The sequence below is a fragment of the Brachyhypopomus gauderio genome, chromosome 7 (assembly GCF_052324685.1).
Source record: "Brachyhypopomus gauderio isolate BG-103 chromosome 7, BGAUD_0.2, whole genome shotgun sequence".
Classification (NCBI taxonomy): Eukaryota; Metazoa; Chordata; class Actinopteri; order Gymnotiformes; family Hypopomidae; genus Brachyhypopomus; species Brachyhypopomus gauderio.
The window spans coordinates 31,448,979-31,469,402 of record NC_135217.1 but is presented as its reverse complement, the minus strand read 5'-3'; the positions used below and the strand labels follow the sequence as shown (position 1 = coordinate 31,469,402).

Genomic DNA, 20,424 nt, shown 5'->3' with positions numbered 1-20,424 from the left:
CAGATGTTCTAGATACACATGACTGCCATCATGTTCCTCAAAGTGAACTATTGCTCCACTATTGATGAAGTTAGGGTGCAAAGGTCCAGTTCAAACATCAGTGTTTGTCATTGAATGTTGCAATCAAGTTAGCCAAGACCACTGCCATACAGGGACTCCCACTAGTCATCCAGCCACCTGCACTGCAAACAGAAATGGATACATTAATGAAAAATAAATGTGTTTTATTGAGAGAGAGAGAGAAGAAATGTGGTGACAAATCAAACTAAACTATTACATCAGAGGTATTTTGCAAATCAAAGTGTCTAGTTTTGATATTACCAAGTTAGAACACTCCATTTAAAAAACTTTAATTAATTCAATTCTTATTAAAATGTGTAGGTTTTCATAAGAATTAAACATTACATCAGCAAAATTTACAGAAATGTTATAATTCATTCCATCAATCCAATAATATTTCAGGTTATGCAACAGTAATGTGATTTAATAGACAATAAATAACAAATTTTAAAGTTACCGTGTTCAGAGAATCAAAAACACGTCTTTACAGCATGGTAGCATTTTTTTTTTACATTTTACAGCATTTGGCAGACTTGAACCTGATAGCACTTGAAGCTGTTTACACCCTGATGGTTATAGATAGACAGCCAGTCACAATTCACATCCCAAAAAACAGCCGCAGCCAATCCTGTCTGGGTCCCTCCCACAACTGTCAAAAATCAAACTATCTGCTCCACGAGCAGGAGCTTAATCGCAAGCAGAAAGGGTGTGACAAAATTTCCTTGCACAAGTAACTTGTTCTGTTCGAAATAGCCTACTACATACTACTGGTGTACTGATCCCCCAAATCAGTATGCCATATGCAGTATGTGACTAAAATGAAATTTTCCAGTACATGAAACATACCCAGATGACCTACTACTTCCACAAAATATTCCAGTATGCGAACAGAGCTATCTTTGTGGTGTACTGCATCCCATCATGCAACACTACGCTCACGTGACCCTGTAGTATGCTTTGCTTTTGTCGCATACTGGAAACTGTACTGCATACTACTACGAGGACCAGTATGCAGTATCCAGTACATACTGAGTCCAGTATGCAGTATCCAGTATGTAGTATGCTATTTCGAACAGAGCAAAAGTCTCCTCGTGCACGAGAGTAGTTTTGCTGGCGCAAGAGTATGTTTGCTCGCACGAGAGTAGGTTTGCTTGCGCGAGGAAGCTCTCTCAGATCAACCACAGACTATGGCAGATTGACAGATACTCACAATCAATCAGTTGTGATATTCTAGAAGTAAAATTCACAGGTAAGATATGCTAAGAGGTGATGTGACAACTATGTTGGTTTTACTTGTGCTGGAAAATATATATACTTTATTTATTTACTTTTGGGGATCAAAATAAAATGATTCTAAAAATATCTGCTATTAGTTAATGTGTTTTGAATAGTATAGCATAGTGCAGTAAAACCAGTTGAATAGTAGTGTGTGAAAACTATTTAGGACACTGGGGTTTTATGTTTTTTTTTCAGAAATACACAAATACATCACTCCTGTGACACAAGAGTAGGTTTCTGAGAGTCAAGCATGAGAAGCCTTGGGCAGCAGGAATGAAATATGAAAAATACGTTCTGATGAAAGGGAAAGGTCAGATCATCGGTGTTTATAAAAAACATTCTTAACATAATTAAATGATGACATTTAGAATAAGCTTTAAACTAATTGCACTCTGTCAGGGATCTGTCAGGATCTCTAATTCTACATAGATCACAGCTTTCAGTGCTCCAGCAAAAATGTTTAAAAACCATGTAATTTATAACCCTTCAATGAACCAGATTATAGCACTGTGGCTTCTATACTTAGACTTTGCTTTGAGGGGTTTTTTCAACAGTATGAGAAGGTTTGTCTGAGTGGTAGGCCCATACAGTCTTCGTAGTTTAAATGCTTTAAAAATGTCCACAGGACGTTACATGCTAGTTACATGCTAAAAGTTGTTGCAGGAGCCTTATTTTCTAACTTTATGTTTTGAAGGGATGTGGTTAAAATAATAGCCTTGTTTCATCAGAGGGCGGAGCTAAACTGCGAGATTTTTTAAAGAGGACGGTTTGTTTTCGTTTGCTTATGCTTTAACTACATTTCCCAGAGATCCGTGCATGAGAAGACCGGAAACTGCATGATTGCGGGTGTTTCTTCCTGCATTAGAGGTGAAGATAACGCCGGTTTGAATGGCATTACACGTTTACTGACATTGATAAACATCTAAGGTAGGTGCGCATGTTGGTAGATGGTTACTACCGATCAATTAGCCGTAATTTCGGTATAACCTACCTAAATTTCTCTTCTCGGAATGGTAAATGAAATGCCGTTCAGCCCATGAAATCCTTTTCCGTGGTGTCATCTTAATGACTGTTGTTGCAGTCAGGGGCGCAGATGGCACTGGGGACGGGGGGGACATGTCCCCTCCAGATTTATATTGACCCCATCCGAAATCTAGCATCTACAAGCATAAACGTATATATTGTACAGCTTGGTCCCCCTCACTTCAGAATTTCCATCTGCGTCGATGGTTGCAGTCATATGACATTTATTATTGTTGTTATTCTTATAACAACAATAACATCCTGCATATGTTATAATGTAACATAATACCTATAATTGTTATAATATTGTTGTTGTATTGTATTGTTGGTTTTATATGTTAATGAGTTTTAGTAGTGCCATGTTTTGCTTACCTGTTGTTTTTATTCATGTTAGAATGAAGCAGGAATATCAAGACCTTATCTTGCAAGCCTGTTCAGCGAAGAGTCTACAGATCGGTGCGAAGATACAGACACTCTGGAGTGGCTATGGTCAGATAGTAAGGATTCATTTGCAAGGCTGTGACCGTCCATCTGTAGTGGTCAAACACGTGATGTTCCCACAAGAGTCCCGACACCTAGGAGGCTGGAACACAGACATCTCTCACCAGCGCAAAGTCCGCTCCTACCAAGTGGAGAGTCACTGGTACCAGAACTACAACACCAATGACCAGTGCCGTGTCCCAGAATGCCTGGCGGCTCAGTCGTTTGGCGACGAGCAGCTGATTGTTCTGGAAGACCTTGATGCGGCAGGTTTTCCTGAGAGGAGATCAAGTGTGCGGGACGCTGAGATAAAAGCTTGTCTGCGCTGGATCGCCAGCTTCCACGCACTCTTCCTGGGTGTTTCTCCACAGGGTCTGTGGCCCGTGGGCACCTATTGGCACTTAGACACTCGGCCTGATGAGCTGGAGGCCATGTCAGATCAGAAACTGAAAGCAGCTGCCAGGGAGATTGACTCCATACTGAACCTCTGCCGCTTCAAGACCATTTTACACGGCGACGCTAAACTGGCAAATTTCTGTTTCTCCGAGGACGGACTACGCGTGGCCGCTGTTGACTTCCAGTATGTAGGAGGTGGCTGTGGGATGAAGGACGTGGTCTATCTCCTCGGGAGCTGTATGGATGAGCGGGAGTGTGAGAAGAGAGCTTCAGCCTACCTGGATTACTACTTTTCTGAGCTGAGACTTGCCGTGAGCGAACAGGTAAACTTCGCTGAGCTGGAGGAAGAGTGGCGTGGCCTGTTTGCATTCGCGTGGGCCGACTTTCAACGTTTTCTCCTTGGCTGGATGCCAGGGCACCACAAGATTAACGAGTACAGTAAGAGGCTTACGCACAAGGTCCTGCGTGAACTTCATCAACGTTCAAAGTGAAGCAATGGTTTGGCCAACTCACTGGACAGAAAGCATTATGTTCCTTATTGCAGTCGTGTGAGGAGCGCATGAACCATCTGTGCTCGGGTGCTGACAAGGACAAATATAATTAAATGTGTTCTTATGTGTGGTAAATATATTAACAAACATCTGCAGGGTTTGGTCTCCTAACGAGTTTCTCTTCAATCCAGTACACTCCATCCATAAACTCACTTGGCCTATGTGTCTATGTATTGCCTAATCACAGCATAAATGAATAGCAGGGAGAATTGTTTCCAGATTTGTTAATATACCAGACTGTTTATTGTTGTTAATTACAGAGCAGTTCTTTTTCATATTATTTCAGTGGTTGTTTTCAGGATATACGTGTTAATAAATTGCTTATAGCAGATTTAATTGAATATGCAATTAGTACAAGTTATTGCCTTAACTCATTTGTACAGAATGTATCTTAGCATGACTACTGAAGTTAAAGTTGTCTTCAGTCTTGTAGACAACAGACTGGTTAATGTTGCTGCTACGTTGGCTTTTACACGAGCCTAATGTGTTTTGTACTGCCATGGAAAACATGGTCAAGATATACTGCCGTTAGGTGTCGCTGTGACACAAGAAATGAAAGAGCTTGAACGGGTTCTTGTAAAGTACAGGCATTGGTGATGACTTGTTTGTAGATATCGTATGCCAGATGATGTAATGTGTAAACACGAGTAATTTACTCATCGCATCGTCATTAACATTTTTCTTTGTGAAATTCATCTAATAGACTAAGTCTCATTCAGAAATATGCTAATAGGGCAGGCGGTGATTTGATTCATCATACATTTTTTAGCCTTGTTAGTCTATTGCCTACGTTTCTTTAAATAATATTTGCAACACATATTTTCTGTGTTTTCATTGTTAACAGTGTTTTCGATGTTGACATTTAGCCTAGACAGACAATTTTCAGTTGGTAGCAATATGTGCTTCTGACAATAAATGTTCTCTGTCAGGCAGTGTAAGTGGATGGTAAAATCCAGATGGGTTTTAACTGCAGGGAGGATGAGTTGAGCTCGGGTTTTGGTTGGATCGCAGAGTTTGGGATGTAACCGCATCACAGTTTCTAACCATCTCCCCAAACAAATATCCGGGAGGAACCCGCCAGCACCGAGGCGAACGCGGCCCGTTTCCACCATACGTGAGAAAGATGATGGATGTGCACGATTTTTTAAATTAATAGCCTATTTGTTTTAGTTGATATAGCCTGTAGACATACATGAACAATGAACAAAGAGGAAAGGGCGGGATATTTTTTCAAACTTTCTGACACTTATGTATTGAACTTACTGAAAATGAGAAAAATATACAGTATTTAAAGTTAAATTTGATATGTAACAGGCTACACGAGATCTGAGTCGAATGTGGTATTAATCAGACCCTAGTTGGAGAATTAGACCCATATGTTAATATATATAAGCTAAATAAGAGCTTGTCCCCACACCGACAACCCGGTTGGTTTGATCCCCAAACAGCAGCAGAGATCTCACTTGCTAAGATACAGCGGACCTGTCATGTCTCTTGTGATTTATATTAGAAGACCAATCTAAGACCAATATGTAGTCCTAGATTTTGCTTCACTTATTAGTGATATAAAGCACTAATATAATCTAAGGCTTGTGTTTTTCACCATTGCGTCTTACGTTACGCGCAGGCAGAAACGAGCTGATTCGGTCCGACAGTCTGAACCTATGCTGGGCTGTGACGAGTCGGCCTACCTGCCCGGTGTGTATCAACGGACAGTGGCGTGCACACATAGACATCAGGTGGTGCTAAAGCACCACCAACTCTGCCCTTTATCAACGAAAGTGCCCTTTTGAAACTTCGTTTTTTTTTTTTTTTTTTTTAATTATTATCATTTTACTGAGGTCGGTTTGAAATGATCTTTTGAAAACCTGAACGATTAAAAACAATGCCCTGAAATGAGCCACCACCTCACACACACCTGACCTCTCTCTTCCTTTAACACCAGATGCGCTGCAGCAGCAGTTCAGTTCAGCGAGTGGAAGGAAGCGTCTTCAGCACAGCACACACGCTCACAGATAGACTTCTTCTCCCGTCCCCACCAGCCAGGTCACATACACATCAAGTCAAATCGTACCGTTTGCCCTCTAAGCCCAACGTGAAATCATTTTGTTGTGCTGTAAAATGTCTCATACAGCACTAAACTACTAAGCATTTTTAGCCGACTGGTCACCTGATAAACTAGTCGCACTAGCCCAAATCAATGATAGATAACGTGAGGACGACCACATACAAATAATTAAGGTAGAGTTTGCAAATCTATGTGTTAAGCTGAACGTCTTCTGTTGTATAGGTTTTGTTAGGCAACATAAATTACATTCATTTGTGAAAGAAGAAACGGGAAGTTCCCCATTACCTGTGAAAAATGCCCATCTGCATTCATGTAATGAAAACACTCAGTAGCCTATAACTCCTTCTCCTACTTTACGGTCTTTTACTGTCTTAATTGTAGGCCTATATTGATTTACTAATTGCAAAATATATGCAACAAGGCCTGCAGACAGTGGAGGGTAAACAGAAGTTACCTGAAGGACATGACTGTATATTGGATATGAATTATATCAGTTGGATGCGTGACTTTTTCTCCACTGAAAACTCACGTTTAGAGAATGTGACAAATAAAAGTCAAATTTCATTCAACATGTGCTTGTAATTTTTTTTTATAATGAAGTGTTCCGCGCTAAAAAGTGCCCTTCACCCCCCCCCCCCCCCCCCCCCCCGAGCACTTGCCCCCCAAAATGTCTGTACACGCCACTGTCAACGGATATGTTTTGTGTTATAGTGCTGCATATTATTCAATTAAATTTAGTTGAGGGGTTTTCCATTGAGTAGGAGCTAATTTGCACGAAAGAGACCAACCTTATCATCATGTAGACTTGCATGAAATAGACCACCCTATTCATCAGGTAGACTTGCATGAAAGCGACCGACCTCATCAATCCTTCCTAATGACAGTGTAAGTAAGGCCACTGTTGAGTATCATGGATTACAACTGACTTGGCTGGGGATTCAAATGCAGAACCTCACAGTAGCCACAAAATATCACCTAATGCCTCTCAGCACACTTTCACTGGGTGAGCTGTCAGCTGCAGTGATGGATGCTCTAAAGAAAAAGACATTTAAGGAACATTATTGCAAAATACTAGAACGTGTGTGTGTGTGTGTGTGTGTATGTGTGTGTCTACATGCCCCCGACCAGTAATCAAGGTTTATGTAAGAAGTTGTCAGTAAAATATAAGTTCACCAAGCCTCAACTCACACAAGTACAACACAGACAAGGCAACCATGAAGTGTGTGTGTGTGTGTGTGTGTGTGTGTGTGTGTGTGTGTGTGTGTGTGTGTGTGTGTGTGTGTGTGTGTGTGTGAGTGGGGGGGGGGGGGGTGTTTGGGTGAAGTTCAAGTAGCCTAACATTTGTTTCAAGGCAGAACCTGAGGGCAGCAAAGCAAACTTCAGCCCTCAGTGTGGCACACAGTGTGTGTGTGTGTGTATCTGTGTGTGTGTATGTGTGTGTGTGGTTCACTAGGACAATAATTATGCAGCTACTTTCTGCCCATCTGTGTGACATGTTTATTACTGGCCAGAAACACATGCTGTCAATGATCACTTATTCCCAGGGTTTCAGTTATCTCAACATTACGCCCCATTACGACTCTCTGGAAACCAATTCAATTAGAACCCTCTAGGGGATATAGAGACACCATTTATCTCACAGAACACAGCATCAATCAGGGTAAGGGTCCCTCAGCTGTCAAAGGAAAGCACAAGCAATGTGTATGTGTGTCTCTGTATATATATATATATATATATATATATATATATATATATATATATATATACACACGTGTGTGTGTGTGTGTACACTCTTTTATCTTTACGTTAATCGCAGGATGTTTTGATTTGTTTTATTTTCACAAAGAATTTTAATAGTGTTGTTAGGAAATTTGAGCAGACCTAAAGGGTTCACCTGCTCATGCAGGGCCTTGTCTTAATCCCAGTGCACGGCAGTCTTCTCCTGGCCTGCATGGTGGACACCTGCTGCTCTACCAGGTGATCAGAGATGGGTAGATAACAGGCCCTCTGCTCTCTCACTAAATCACTCCCAGACCTCGTCGGCTGAAGACAGCACCCGTTCACTTTAGTAGACTAGAGTACAACACAGTAAACTCAGCTGCGTTAAATTCTCACGGTGCCATGTGTTCCGGAGGCCAGTTAAACAGTAGAGTGTACTTTGGAGACCACTTAAGAATTGGTGAGTTTATTGTGTTGTCTTTATTCTGCACCAGTGTTCAATCCTCTACTGTGTTTAACAGTGAATAAGTATTATATGTTATGGCAAATTCCAGGACCTGCAGATTCCCTTTATGAGGCCGAGTCTGTTCCACAGACGCTTGTGTGCTTGTGTAACTGGCTCTGCCAGCCTTCATGGAAAAACAGGAAATTCCTGCATCCGAGCTAAACATAAAACCAGCTGTCAGCTTTTCACTCCTGTCAAAAAATCCTCAGTAATATACAATTCTCTGTGTATGAATCAACTTAAAATTAAAACTTTGGCCTAAAAGGTTTTGTTGGAAAGAGCTGCAGACGAAGGTCTGGTGAGGATGGACGGCACCCAGTCCAGTGCAGAGAGCCTGTTTCCTTTGGCACTCTGTGTTGCTTTCTTGCCCTGTGATCATCTCTTCCATATGATTAGACCGATGTGCAGAGCATGTAGTCATGTGATGAGATTAAACCACTGGGCAAGTCCTCACTAACGGTCAGCGGGTGTAGGCACAGAGAGAGTGATGAACTACAAGAAGAAGCTGAGAGAGAAAGCGAGCAGTAAAATCAAACACCATTTACTAGGAGATATTAACACTGGCCCGATGCCCCAAAGGCTGACATATTTCTGTCACCAACCTATGACAGTCTTATTTGTTGAAATAGCATAAAAATAGCTCCTCCCTTGCACACACAGTAACCCAGCTGACATGTAGCGGGTTCTTGGACGGTAATGTAATTAGCCCAACCCAATGACCTTTCTTTCGAGCTCACCACAAAGTGCAGAGGGCCTTTAACAGAGTCACACAGCTGCTCCTAGACACACAACACACACACACACACACACACAGTGTCAAAAAAGGCGCACATAAAAGAATGGTATGGGTTTTGTGTGGTACGCATTTTACCAAATAACTCAATGTGTGAAGTGTCAACACTAGAGAGATGGTCTAGTAAAATCTCCAGTAGTTTGTAGAATCATATTGATATAAAGAATCAGATTTAAGAACTAAAGCAGTTATTTTGTGTTCTGAGGGTTTTTACAACTAAAGGACTTTAGTGGGTACCCCATCAATCATTTTGTTTGTCAGCAGTTTAAATGGGAAGGTGATGGTAGTGGTTTGTGGGTGGGGTTGGCTGGGCACATTTATGATTTTATTGGGATTTGTTTGTTTGTTTGTTTGTTTTATCATTGACAGCCCCTTTCAGACATGTCACCTGCTTTGGAAACCAACTAATTACATTAAATATTTCTGCTAAGCCTCTTTCTCAAAGACGTACCTGACTGACTACCGACAGCAATCGTAAAAGCCAATTATTTTAATTAAGTTGGAGAACCAGGCCATTTTCAGGACTCACGCACGAGAAATTCTCTAGAATGGGTTGAAAAAATGTCCTAACACTTGTCAACACCCCAAACATTTTAATCTTTCCTGCCTCCACCCATATTAAAAAGATTATAAGCTTTCTGCTCAGCCAAGCACACACAGGTGCTCAGATCAACTGCATTGCAACTATACAGACAGCTGTTCAGAACAATTTTAATGATGTTGTGTCCTTTAGCTGATGTGTTTATTCTAACGGTACAGACTCTTGCTCTTGTTCCTATGACATATTGCAGGCACAGAGGGACACGCAAGTGAATGTAACAAAGAACAGATTTCAAAGTCCATAAAGACAAGGCAAAAGATACCTGACACCTCAGCAGCTAATAAAGGGAGACAGCCGTGTTTCTGACCATAACCTTTCCACGTTTTGCTGTGATCTTTCTCAATGCCTCAGAGAGGGGCCTGTTGTTGGGGGGGTTGGGACCAGAGACGGCAGCAAGGCGAGAAAGAGAGGGAGCTGGTGTGTATTAACACTCCTCACAGGTAGAGCAAGGCCACTGTAATAGGCTCTTTCAGCACCTTGGCCGGCCACTGTGCTGCAGTAATCTTTCAGCGGCCTGGCGTCCTGGTAACAGTACCGCCCCGACCAAGCTCCTCAATTAGCAGTTTATTATTGCAAAGGCCCTGCTGCGCTAGCTGCTGATAGCCACATGCCAATACCGCTACTGACACTGCAGGAGCCAGTAGATCTCACGCAGGGCCAGGAGGCAGGAGACAGAGCTGCACGTGTAATCACCTCCCCGTCACAGTTCTCCTGCCCTCTTCCAGGTTGTAGTTTCAGCAGGATGCATCGTGAGCCTTCTCCATCATTAGGAAATCTGCAGTTGTTTTGTAAACGTTATATTATGCAAAGCATGTCATACTGAATAAATTGATATACATGAAACGTATTGATTGTACTTAGCAAAAGTATCAACCTGTAGGTGAGGAGGGTGTGCATGTGTGCTTCAGATATGAGGTCTCCACCCACGCAAGCAAGGTGCAAATAAAGACACACACTCCTCTTTTCTGAAACCTCTGCAGGCGTCCTGCATGTGTGCTCCAGTGCTGGAGACCAAGGACTTCCCAGCAAGAGACAAACTGTGGTGCTCTGAATTTTACTTCTGTTTCCCTTACTGACCCCCCCCCCTCTCTCATTCCCTCTCTTACTCTGATGTGCTCTCATACTCTTACACACACACACACACACACACACACACATGGACACATACACATGCATGGACACACACACACACACACACACACACACACACACACACACACACACACACACATACACACAAGTGCACACTTTTTCACAAACACACGATCCACTGTCCCTCTCTATCTGGACCCAAGGCTCCTATCTGCCAATGCGCTTGTAGAGATATTGTTAGCATTCCATTTGCCATTTACATTCTCTGGGTTTGACATAATTGAAGAATGGATGCTCTTATGAAAATTAAACTCACAGTCCTCCTGGGTTACTGTAACCCTGTTAAATTGTAATGAGATTCTTTATGCGTCTTCTTGTGATTTTTTATTAAATAGAATATCAGTATGACTAATTCCCTAGGCCTAAATGTAGACTGGGACACGGCATTATTGATAGGGCAGTGCATAAGTGCTCTGCCGTCCCCAGCCTCTAATGGTCTAATAATGCATTATACCAGTATCAGTGGGCCTGTGGCTAGCAGTGCTTATTGTCGTTATTGAAAACACCTGGCCGAACCATTCATCAAGGTTAAATCAAGAAGGCCCATTTGTTCATTAGCCTGTCACTAAACATCTTTATTTAGTTTGCTCGTTGGAGAAGGACTAGCGGCGGAGGTATCCTGGGCACCGGAGAGTGCGCGTGCTGGAGTCCTTCCCAACGGGCACGCGACGCCCTCGGTGTCATTTTGGTGAATGATAAGGAGAAGCAGATCATTACTGTTCCCGGAACACAAGATATTTATTCTGTCTATGAATTCCCCGTAGACATTTGTTTGACCGTCCTCTGGAAAGACACACTACCGCCTGTCCTCCTCGGTGTTTTTTTAGTATTAACTGCGTTTTCTGTGTCAGACAACACTGCAAATCTGTGAAGATACATGAGGCCTGAATTGGTTCCAAAATTGCTAATTATCTGAACTTAAATCAATTCCACATTTTATAAGCTTCTCGAATAATTGAAAATTTATTCTGCAGACTCTTCCTTATTAGTGGCACTGACACATAATTAGTATAAATGATCACTGCACACAGACAGGAGATATCGTGCCAGACTAACCGTTTAAAAACAAATTAAATGGCCAGCAAAACTATTAGTTATGGATAAAATCAATAGAGTGATGTTTCATAATTTCTAATCATGAACTTCGATTTAAGCTCCGTCTACGGCAAAGGTAAATATGGGCTGTTCTTACCGACTTCTTAAGGAGTTTGTACTGAATGTTAAGAGAGGATACCAACCGTTTAGGGTCCAGAAAAATACATTTCGTTAAAAAAGATTGATGATCGAAATACAATCGGCCAATACACCATAACTGGCGAATCACATTTCATAAGCGTAAATTCATATTTAAAGTGGTGTGTAAACAGGTCTGACAAAGCTGCTGTGAATAGGCGCTATAAAGGGTGAGGTGGTCTTTGACTTCACTCAATTACTTACACTGGACAGCCTGGTCTAAAATATGGACTCTGTTCAGCTTGGTTTGATTCATGTGTTCAAACGGGACCTTTTTGGATAAAAACGCCATTGTTGGTGTATAGTTAAAGCAGAGGTGAAAATTCTTTATACAAGGTTACCTGGATAAAAAAATCAACCCCTCAGAAGGCTGTCTCGCTCTCTCCGTGAAATTATTATTATATTTCCATACTCAAGCAGTATTGGAAAAACTACTTTACGACCTGGAGGGGGAAATATATTACGCATAAGCTAGGCCTTAGTAAAGGTTTTATCTTTTCTGTGTACATTTCTTGCACTTTCATGGCCAATAATGGCTGTCATTTGTTTCATAAATCATATTAATATAGAGTAAGCACTGCGACTCAAGGTGTGGCAACTCAAACCCACCTGCAGCAGACATTAAACACGCAGGACATACAGATGTTTCACCTTGAAATACATAAATTCAGTAAATCATTTAATAAATAATAATAATAAATGCTCGCAAATTCCATCACGCTTTGTTTGCATGGTAAAATGTTTTATTGTTTAGTAGCCTAATTGTCACCAAATTCTGTGACATATGGAAAATTAGTGCTTAAGGATCAAATTAAACTTTTGTGCTTGATGTGAAATTATTTGCACCCAACATTATTTGCAATACTGTGTAATATTCCGTATTATATCAGACATCACAATTTTGAGCCTAAACGTACAGAAGCTAAAATGTCCTGCATAGTCAGTGTGATATTAGTTGCCCAAATGTTCTAACCTCCTCGGTGTCTTGAAATGACTGGCATGATTATTGATCAACAATTTTTTTATTTGTACAGCACAGTGGATAAGTGTATCTAAATTTGCATAATTAAATGTATGCATAATTATAAATACCAATGTCAAAATACAGTGACAGTAAGCAATTAAGAAATCAGCAGTTAAGAAAAAACGAATGTGCTTGATTAAAGGTGGACAGGGAAATCCAGAAGACACAGAAGTCTATCATCCTTATGAGGTGGATCATTTTGAACATTTTCATATTAACAGTTAAAGGATATTGTATTATGTGCAATTATATCATGCTTATCTGAATTTCCTTGTTTTTGTCTTAATGCTTACATTGTGCATTATTAATATTCATGGGCCTTTAGGATATATGAGTTGTTCTGTGCAAAGTATTTACGTATTGGGTATAATGTATTTGTGTATAATGAATTTGTGATGGTCTATGACACTATAGTTTCTTTTGGGGATTAATAATATATATTTCCATGTATCCCAATTTTTATACAGCTGTGTTTGAGGACACAGACTGTAAACACAGACCACTTCATAACCACTGGAACTTGAGCAGCAGTCAAATCAAGAACCAAAATGGCCAAGCTACTGCACACGGCAGAGATGAAACCACGGGGAGGACACAGACTTGTGGCCGGGGCTGCGACATGCACATGTGCTGGTATGTGTGGAGGATGGTGTGGAGGGTGGTGGAGGGGTGGTGTGGAGGGTGGTGTGGAGGGTGGTGTGGAGGGTGGTTGGGAGGGTGGGGGGGGGGGGTGGTGTGGAGGGTGGTGTGGATGGTGGTGTGGATGGTGGTGGGGGGGTGGTGTGGAGGGTGGTGGGGAGGGTGGGGGGTGGTGTGGAGGGTGGTGTGGAGGTGGTGTGGAGGTGGTGTGGAGGGTGGTTGGGAGGGTGGGGGGTGGTGTGGAGGGTGGTGTGGAGGGTGGTGGGGAGGGTGGGGGGTGGTGTGGAGGGTGGTGGGGGGGTGGTGTGGAGGTGGTGTGGAGGGTGGTTGGGAGGGTGGTTGGGAGGGTGGGTGGTGGTGTGGATGGTGGTGGGGGGTGGTGTGGAGGGTGGTGTGGAGGGTGGTGTGGAGGGTGGTGTGGGGTGGTGTGGAGGGTGGTGTGGATGGTGGTGAGGGGGTGGTGTGGAGGGTGGTGTGGAGGTGGTGTGGAGGGTGGTGTGGAGGGTGGTGTGGAGGTGGTGTGGAGGGTGGTTGGGAGGGTGGTTGGGAGGGTGGGAGTGGTGTGGATGGTGGTGAGGGGGTGGTGGGGGGGTGGTGTGGAGGGTGGTGGGGGGTGGTGTGGAGGGTGGTGTGGAGGGTGGTGTGGATGGTGGTGAGGGGGTGGTGGGGGGTGGTGTGGAGGGTGGTGGGGGGTGGTGTGGAGGGTGGTGTGGAGGGTGGTGTGGATGGTGGTGGGGGGGGTGGTGTGGAGGGTGGTGGGGAGGGTGGTTGGGAGGGTGGGGGGGGGGTGTGGAGGGTGGTGTGGATGGTGGTGGGGGGGTGGTGTGGAGGGTGGTGTGGGGTGGTGTGGAGGGTGGTGTGGATGGTGGTGAGGGGGTGGTGTGGAGGGTGGTGTGGAGGTGGTGTGGAGGGTGGTGTGGAGGGTGGTGTGGAGGTGGTGTGGAGGGTGGTTGGGAGGGTGGTTGGGAGGGTGGGAGTGGTGTGGATGGTGGTGAGGGGGTGGTGGGGGGGTGGTGTGGAGGGTGGTGGGGGGTGGTGTGGAGGGTGGTGTGGATGGTGGTGAGGGGGTGGTGGGGGGGTGGTGTGGAGGGTGGTGGGGGGTGGTGTGGAGGGTGGTGTGGAGGGTGGTGTGGATGGTGGTGGGGGGGTGGTGTGGAGGGTGGTGGGGAGGGTGATTGGGAGGGTGGGGGGGGGTGTGGAGGGTGGTGTGGATGGTGGTGGGGGGGTGGTGTGGAGGGTGGTGTGGATGGTGGTGGGGGGGTGGTGTGGAGGGTGGGGGTGGATGGTGGTGGGGGGGTGGTGTGGAGGGTGGTGTGGATGGTGGTGGGGGGTGGTGTGGAGGGTGGGGGTGGTGTGGAGGGTGGTGTGGAGGTGGTGTGGAGGGTGGTTGGGAGGGTGGGGGGTGGTGTGGAGGGTGGTGTGGAGGGTGGTTGGGAGGGTGGGGGGTGGTGTGGAGGGTGGTGTGGAGGGTGGTTGGGAGGGTGGGGGGTGGTGTGGAGGGTGGTGCAGGTTTCACAGAGCCATATATCTCTCAGAGATGCAGGGAGGGGTTCCCGTGCCGCTCAGACGTCTGTCAGCAGACCTGGTCAGACGCTGGCACACAGACCAAAGACAAACAAACACATGCGGCTGGAGCAGTCGGCTCATGCGATCGACGGCACTGAAACATAGCTCTTCTGCTCCAAGAGTAGCTCCCGTGTCTCCACCCAGACCAGCCTCGAGGTGTGCCCTGTTCTGAACTCCTCAAACACATGTGGAGGCCTCCATGACACAGTCTTCCATTTTTTTGCTCAATCTGCCCTTTTCACCCGGTGATGCGCTGAGCAGTGGCTGGTGACCGTAGTCAATATCTGACCTTTCACGGTACAAACCTCCCAAACCTGAGCAGTTATTAGCCCAGCAATGCCGGTGCGAACAGTGCAAATGTGAAATATTCACTGGCAAATTTGCAAGTGGACAATTCCTCCCTCAATGGCTCTGCAAATGGACATTTCAGCAGTCTGTTCACCTCACACAAGTTGGTGATGGGAGAAGGAGTGTTTGAAGTCGCTGAGGTGCGAACGACCCTCATACGAGAAAGACAAATCAACCAGAAAACACAAACAAGCGTCCACCAGTTGTTTTATTATTTTGGCATGAGTAAGGTACGTGGAGTGAGAGCGAACAGGGGAAAAGTATTTTCAATAATGTGCATCACTCAAGAAGCTCATGGAGCTATGAATTACCAAAAGTGATTTAATTATGTTGAAGCTAATGTCTTAAATCCATCTTCACAGTTATCCTTTCTGCTCAAATGGAGACAATGCTCCTTGTCAGCAAATTCTTATGACTGAATGCTTCTTTGTTATCTCTCTCTGGTGATGACAAAGCATGTTTCACCGTATGCCGTGTCATTTCTTCAGCTGACCTTCTCAGCAACATATCTCATCTTCCTCTTCTCAGCAACATATCCCCTCTTCCTCTTTTCCTCCTCTTTATCCTCTTTTACTGCGTCTTTTGAGATGTGGAGAAGCTGTGAAGTTTTTGTTAATATCTGAGTTGTAGTACAGTGTGTAGTGTAGTGTATTTGTAAGTACAAGTGTTTCTAGTACAGTGCGTAGTGTAGTGTATTTGTAAGTACAAGTGTTTCTAGTACAGTGCGTAGTGTAGTGTATTTGTAAGTACAAGTGTTTCTTTTACCTGCGAATTGTTGCTGTATGTAAACAAATTACTTTCACATACTAGTTATGAAGGAATACAAGGTTAAGTTGTAATAAAAGCTACCATCGTTAGCATTGTGCAGAGGAAAATATATCTAACAATACAATAATTTTATACTACTTTTTTTTATACTACATGGATAATGAATTAAACTAATCTTAACTTGAGAACACACTATTGAAGAACATATTTCTTAATTGTACACTGAATTAATAAGTAATACTTACCTTAGGAATATTTAATTCCCCCACCCTCCAAACACTGCACTTACAAATGTTACTCTGTTAGGTCAGTATATGATTCTGTAAAAAAAAAAAAAGACATCTGAATTTCAATAGCAAGTCCAGTCTTCTGTATAAACCTAATTAACCTAATGTTACCCCACTCCGAGATGAGGCAGGGGGTGCCATGCAAGATAAAACTCATGAAGTGAATCAAATAATGGAGCGTTGTTTTGTGTGCTCCGGGTGGGACCAGGAGAGAAGTGGTGCATGTGGAGACCGACGCTCTCGAGCGGGGGGGCAGCAGACAGGTGGCGTTACCTTCCTCTTCCTCGCGCCTGGCCAGAGGGATATTGTGACAGGCATGAGCAGAAAAAAAAGAGAAGCATTTCACCGCTCCGCTTGTGGAGTAGAAAGTCTGTTGGTGAGGCCACCCTAATCACATTACCCAGGAAAACTTTTACTTATGGCTGATGGAATTCGTTTAAAATTGAACCAGTGGGACATAAGCAGATTTGCATCGATCCAGATATGTATAGAGCCAAAGTCAGTCTATCTATTTTGTGAAGGAATTAAAAGGGGGGAAGCCTATAGAGGCTGACTCTATGATCCTATGTTAAAAGATCAATACAATCTGGCCCTCTCATAGGTTCTTTTCTTGCCTGTGTTCTGTGTGGAACACGAGTGTGTGAGTGTGTGAGTGTATGTGTGTTTGCGCAGTGTATATTTTGCCAGCAAATTCTTGTGTGTGTGTGTGTGTGTGTGTGTGGGAACTGGCTCTCCTCTTACCTGCTTGCTGGGTGGCAGCCCGGTTCTTTTGTAGCTCTTTGGGGGTTTTGCTTGCCTGTTAACACCACTCAAATAAGCTGCGGTGCTCTGCGTTTATTTAGTCTGACACTTGTGACATCCATCGTCTGGGAGAGGCCTGTGACAGCCCCCTGTTCTTCGGACGAACACACACCGCCGTCTACACATACTGACCAAGCGTGCGATGCATGAACAAAGGAAACGGCTGAAGGAGGATATATAGATAGACAGATATTTTTGGTCTCAGTTCACTGACATTAAATGGCAGAAAGCCTTTTCAAAATGGTGGAATTATTATTATGATCTTTGCCAACAGAGACTGAATTTGTAAAGTACAGTTCATAGTTCTTCTTATGTCTCATTTGTTTCTTGGAAATTCTATTAAACGGTTTTTCAATAGAATCTGTGTGCTGATGGGTCCACACACCACATGAACAGCACATGTGAGTGTAGATAAACGTGAATACGCTCACGCACAGGCACACGCCTACACGCCAACACCCGTACACGTCTACACACCTACACACCTACACGCCAACACGCCAACACACCTACACAACACACCTACACACCAACATGCCTACACATCAATACGCCTACACACCAACACACCTACACACTAACACTCCAACACATCAACACCCCTACACACCAACACACCAACACACCTACACACCAACACTACAACACACCAACACACCTAAAAACCAATGGTGTGAGACCTCTGCAGTGTCCGCTGTGGCCAGCACAAAGTAAATCCCAGGAGTATGAATCCCAGAGATGAGATTAGAGCCCTGACTGCACTACTCGCTTTAAAGGGGACCCTAAGAAGATAATAACCTTACGATTGCTTTTATTGCAATTGACTTTTTTCTATTACAAGACCGTGACAGGACTCTGGCCCTCCACTTCCTTTTTTTTTTGGGGGGGGGGGGGGGGGGGGTTGGCTGTCCTACAACCTCTTAAACGGGCAATTGTCTGGGAGAGTATAGTGTGTGTTATCTACAATCACATCGTGAAGAGGGCATGCCTGCTGGTTTGTTACAGAGACTAATGCTACAGGAACTTGCTTAACATTCTTCACATTTACTGTTAACTATTATTTTATTTTAGCCCAAGTCCCACTTAATTTTACAGTAAAAATAACTTGATCATTATTTGTGTTGTTATGGATAATGAATGAAATGCTGAATGGATCTAACAGGTCTCAGTGGAATAAGTTGTGGCATAGAGTTATTCTGGTTAGAAAGCTAATACGAAGCACTGATGAAATAGTATGTAGGTTTATGTAGCCCTACTGTGAATACAAGTGTGTTTGATTGGTACTCTGGTGACAGGAAGGAGAGGCGTGTCACAGAACTGGGTCTGTAATTGGTGTTTGTGGGGGTGTGTGAGCATACTTGCCATGAATCTGCCACCGTGTTAGCTGGGATGTGACACACTCACAAGAAATGACTGAGGATTAGGGTTTAATTTTGCTGGCTATGTTTATTGAGATTGGCAGGCTTCAAGATTTCAATTACAGGAGATACTGATGAACACGTTCCACGATGAGCCATACGGTTTCTGGAAGATCTTCATCTTAGCCAACAGTCAGGGCATAGCGGGGGAAGACCCATTAATCAGCATACACCTGCAGACACTCCAAAGAGGGGCTGATCCTCAGGACAGCTCCTGTTACCTCATGGGGTTAATGGAGGCTTTATTCCAAAACATAACACCTCCCGCCATCTGAATATAGCAGCCCAGGGCGCTGTAATCCTGTTAGAGGATCATGGGAGGGTCTCCTGCTGGCAGATGTGTGAGGAACGAGGTGCTGGTACCAGCAGGAGCAGGCGGGTCCCCCGGGTCGGGCGCCGCTGCTGGGCCTCAGAGTGGAGCAGGAGGAGCCCCGTGCAGCCAGACCCCCAGATACCTCCAGAACAAATAATCAGCAGGCCAGAACTGAGCTGCCCGAGCCACTGCGCAAGCGCGAACGTGTTGATCGACGCCTCACTGACCACCCACACTTGTTCCCACTCTGCGTCCGTCGAGAAGTTCATTCCCCCAGAGTCTTCACAATGCCAGGATGCCGGCCTGTTTCGAGACAAAACACACGGTGAATCACAGCGGAGGTGGTTTGGGGCTGGGGGTGATGCTGCCCCAACAGACCACTGTCCCCACACGCACTATTTTTAGCCCCTCGGCTCCCGGCTGGAGGAAGACATGGTTGTATTTCATTTCAAATGTGCCACCGATGTCTTTTTCAGGAAGAGCTGAAGGAAATTAGTCTGGCAGGAAGCCACAGGATTCTGTGCACCTTTCACACACAACTAAAAGTGTGAGAAATACTTTTAATGGTACTAGAACAATAACGTGACAGTCCTGCGTCTCATTTTCCTCACATGGCAGGTATGTGTGCACGCAGGAGGGTGTACGAGAGGGTAAAGAAAGCAGACTCTCAGAGGGCACTGGGACTGGCTCCAGGAACCACAGGGAAGAATATAGTGATCATAGCCTGTTTGTTCCAGTGAAACTTTATTAAAAATTGCAGGTCAAACATACTCCAAAACTTACATACCGACCTTGTTTACTCATATACCACAAACCTTTGCATGTTTTCAGTAATTTGGTACTTATGGCGACTTGCTTGCCAGTTCCTTCTGTTCTAATGCACAGCTGGAGCACATCGGACATGTTTCAGCATACAACCCACCACCATGCACACAATCTCTCAATGTTTCATTAGGTAAATGCATCTTCTTGAAAATCTTCCATTTTCCCGGTTAACAGGTAAATGTATTCCATTCATTTTCAGTATTGTTACTGTAAGCATGTTTCGCCTCACTGTTTGTAAACTGCAAACCTGCAAATCATTGTCAAACAAAAGCACTGATTTTTTTACATTCCATTATCATTTATATCTGCTTTGTCCTGCTCTATCAGCTATACTCATTCTCCATACTTCCCTTAAATATATACTTCTACCATGAAGGGCTTCTGTGAGGAATATTATTTAAAGATTTTAATCTACTTTTTTTGTCATGTACTTTCAACCATTTTCCAGGCACTAGAAACTTTTTCAAGAACTCAAGGGCCCAGGTGGCTTTTGGTACTTAGTTCCAAGTTCTCTTGGGGTGGAGCAGTACTGACGATCGCTCACAGGGCAAAGCCCTGCTGAATGACCACAGGACA

The 20,424-nt window shown here is 44.1% G+C and overlaps 1 protein-coding gene across 2 annotated transcripts; it reads left to right on the top strand.

Moving 5' to 3' along the window:
- Positions 1-1,575: 1,575 nt before the first annotated feature.
- pkdc (protein kinase-like domain containing) lies at positions 1,576-5,015 on the top strand. 2 transcript variants are annotated; one of them, XM_077010735.1, is made up of 3 exons: positions 1,576-1,648; positions 2,145-2,265; positions 2,756-5,013. In XM_077010735.1, exon 3 carries the CDS (start codon positions 2,757-2,759, stop codon positions 3,726-3,728), a length of 972 nt encoding a protein of 323 aa, XP_076866850.1. In that variant the 5' UTR covers positions 1,576-1,648; positions 2,145-2,265; position 2,756; the 3' UTR covers positions 3,729-5,013. The 2 variants fall into 2 exon arrangements, with proteins under 2 accessions (XP_076866850.1, XP_076866851.1); XM_077010736.1 differs by lacking the exon at positions 1,576-1,648 and having other exon boundaries at positions 2,131-2,205; positions 2,756-5,015.
- The last annotated feature ends 15,409 nt before the right edge of the window (positions 5,016-20,424 follow it).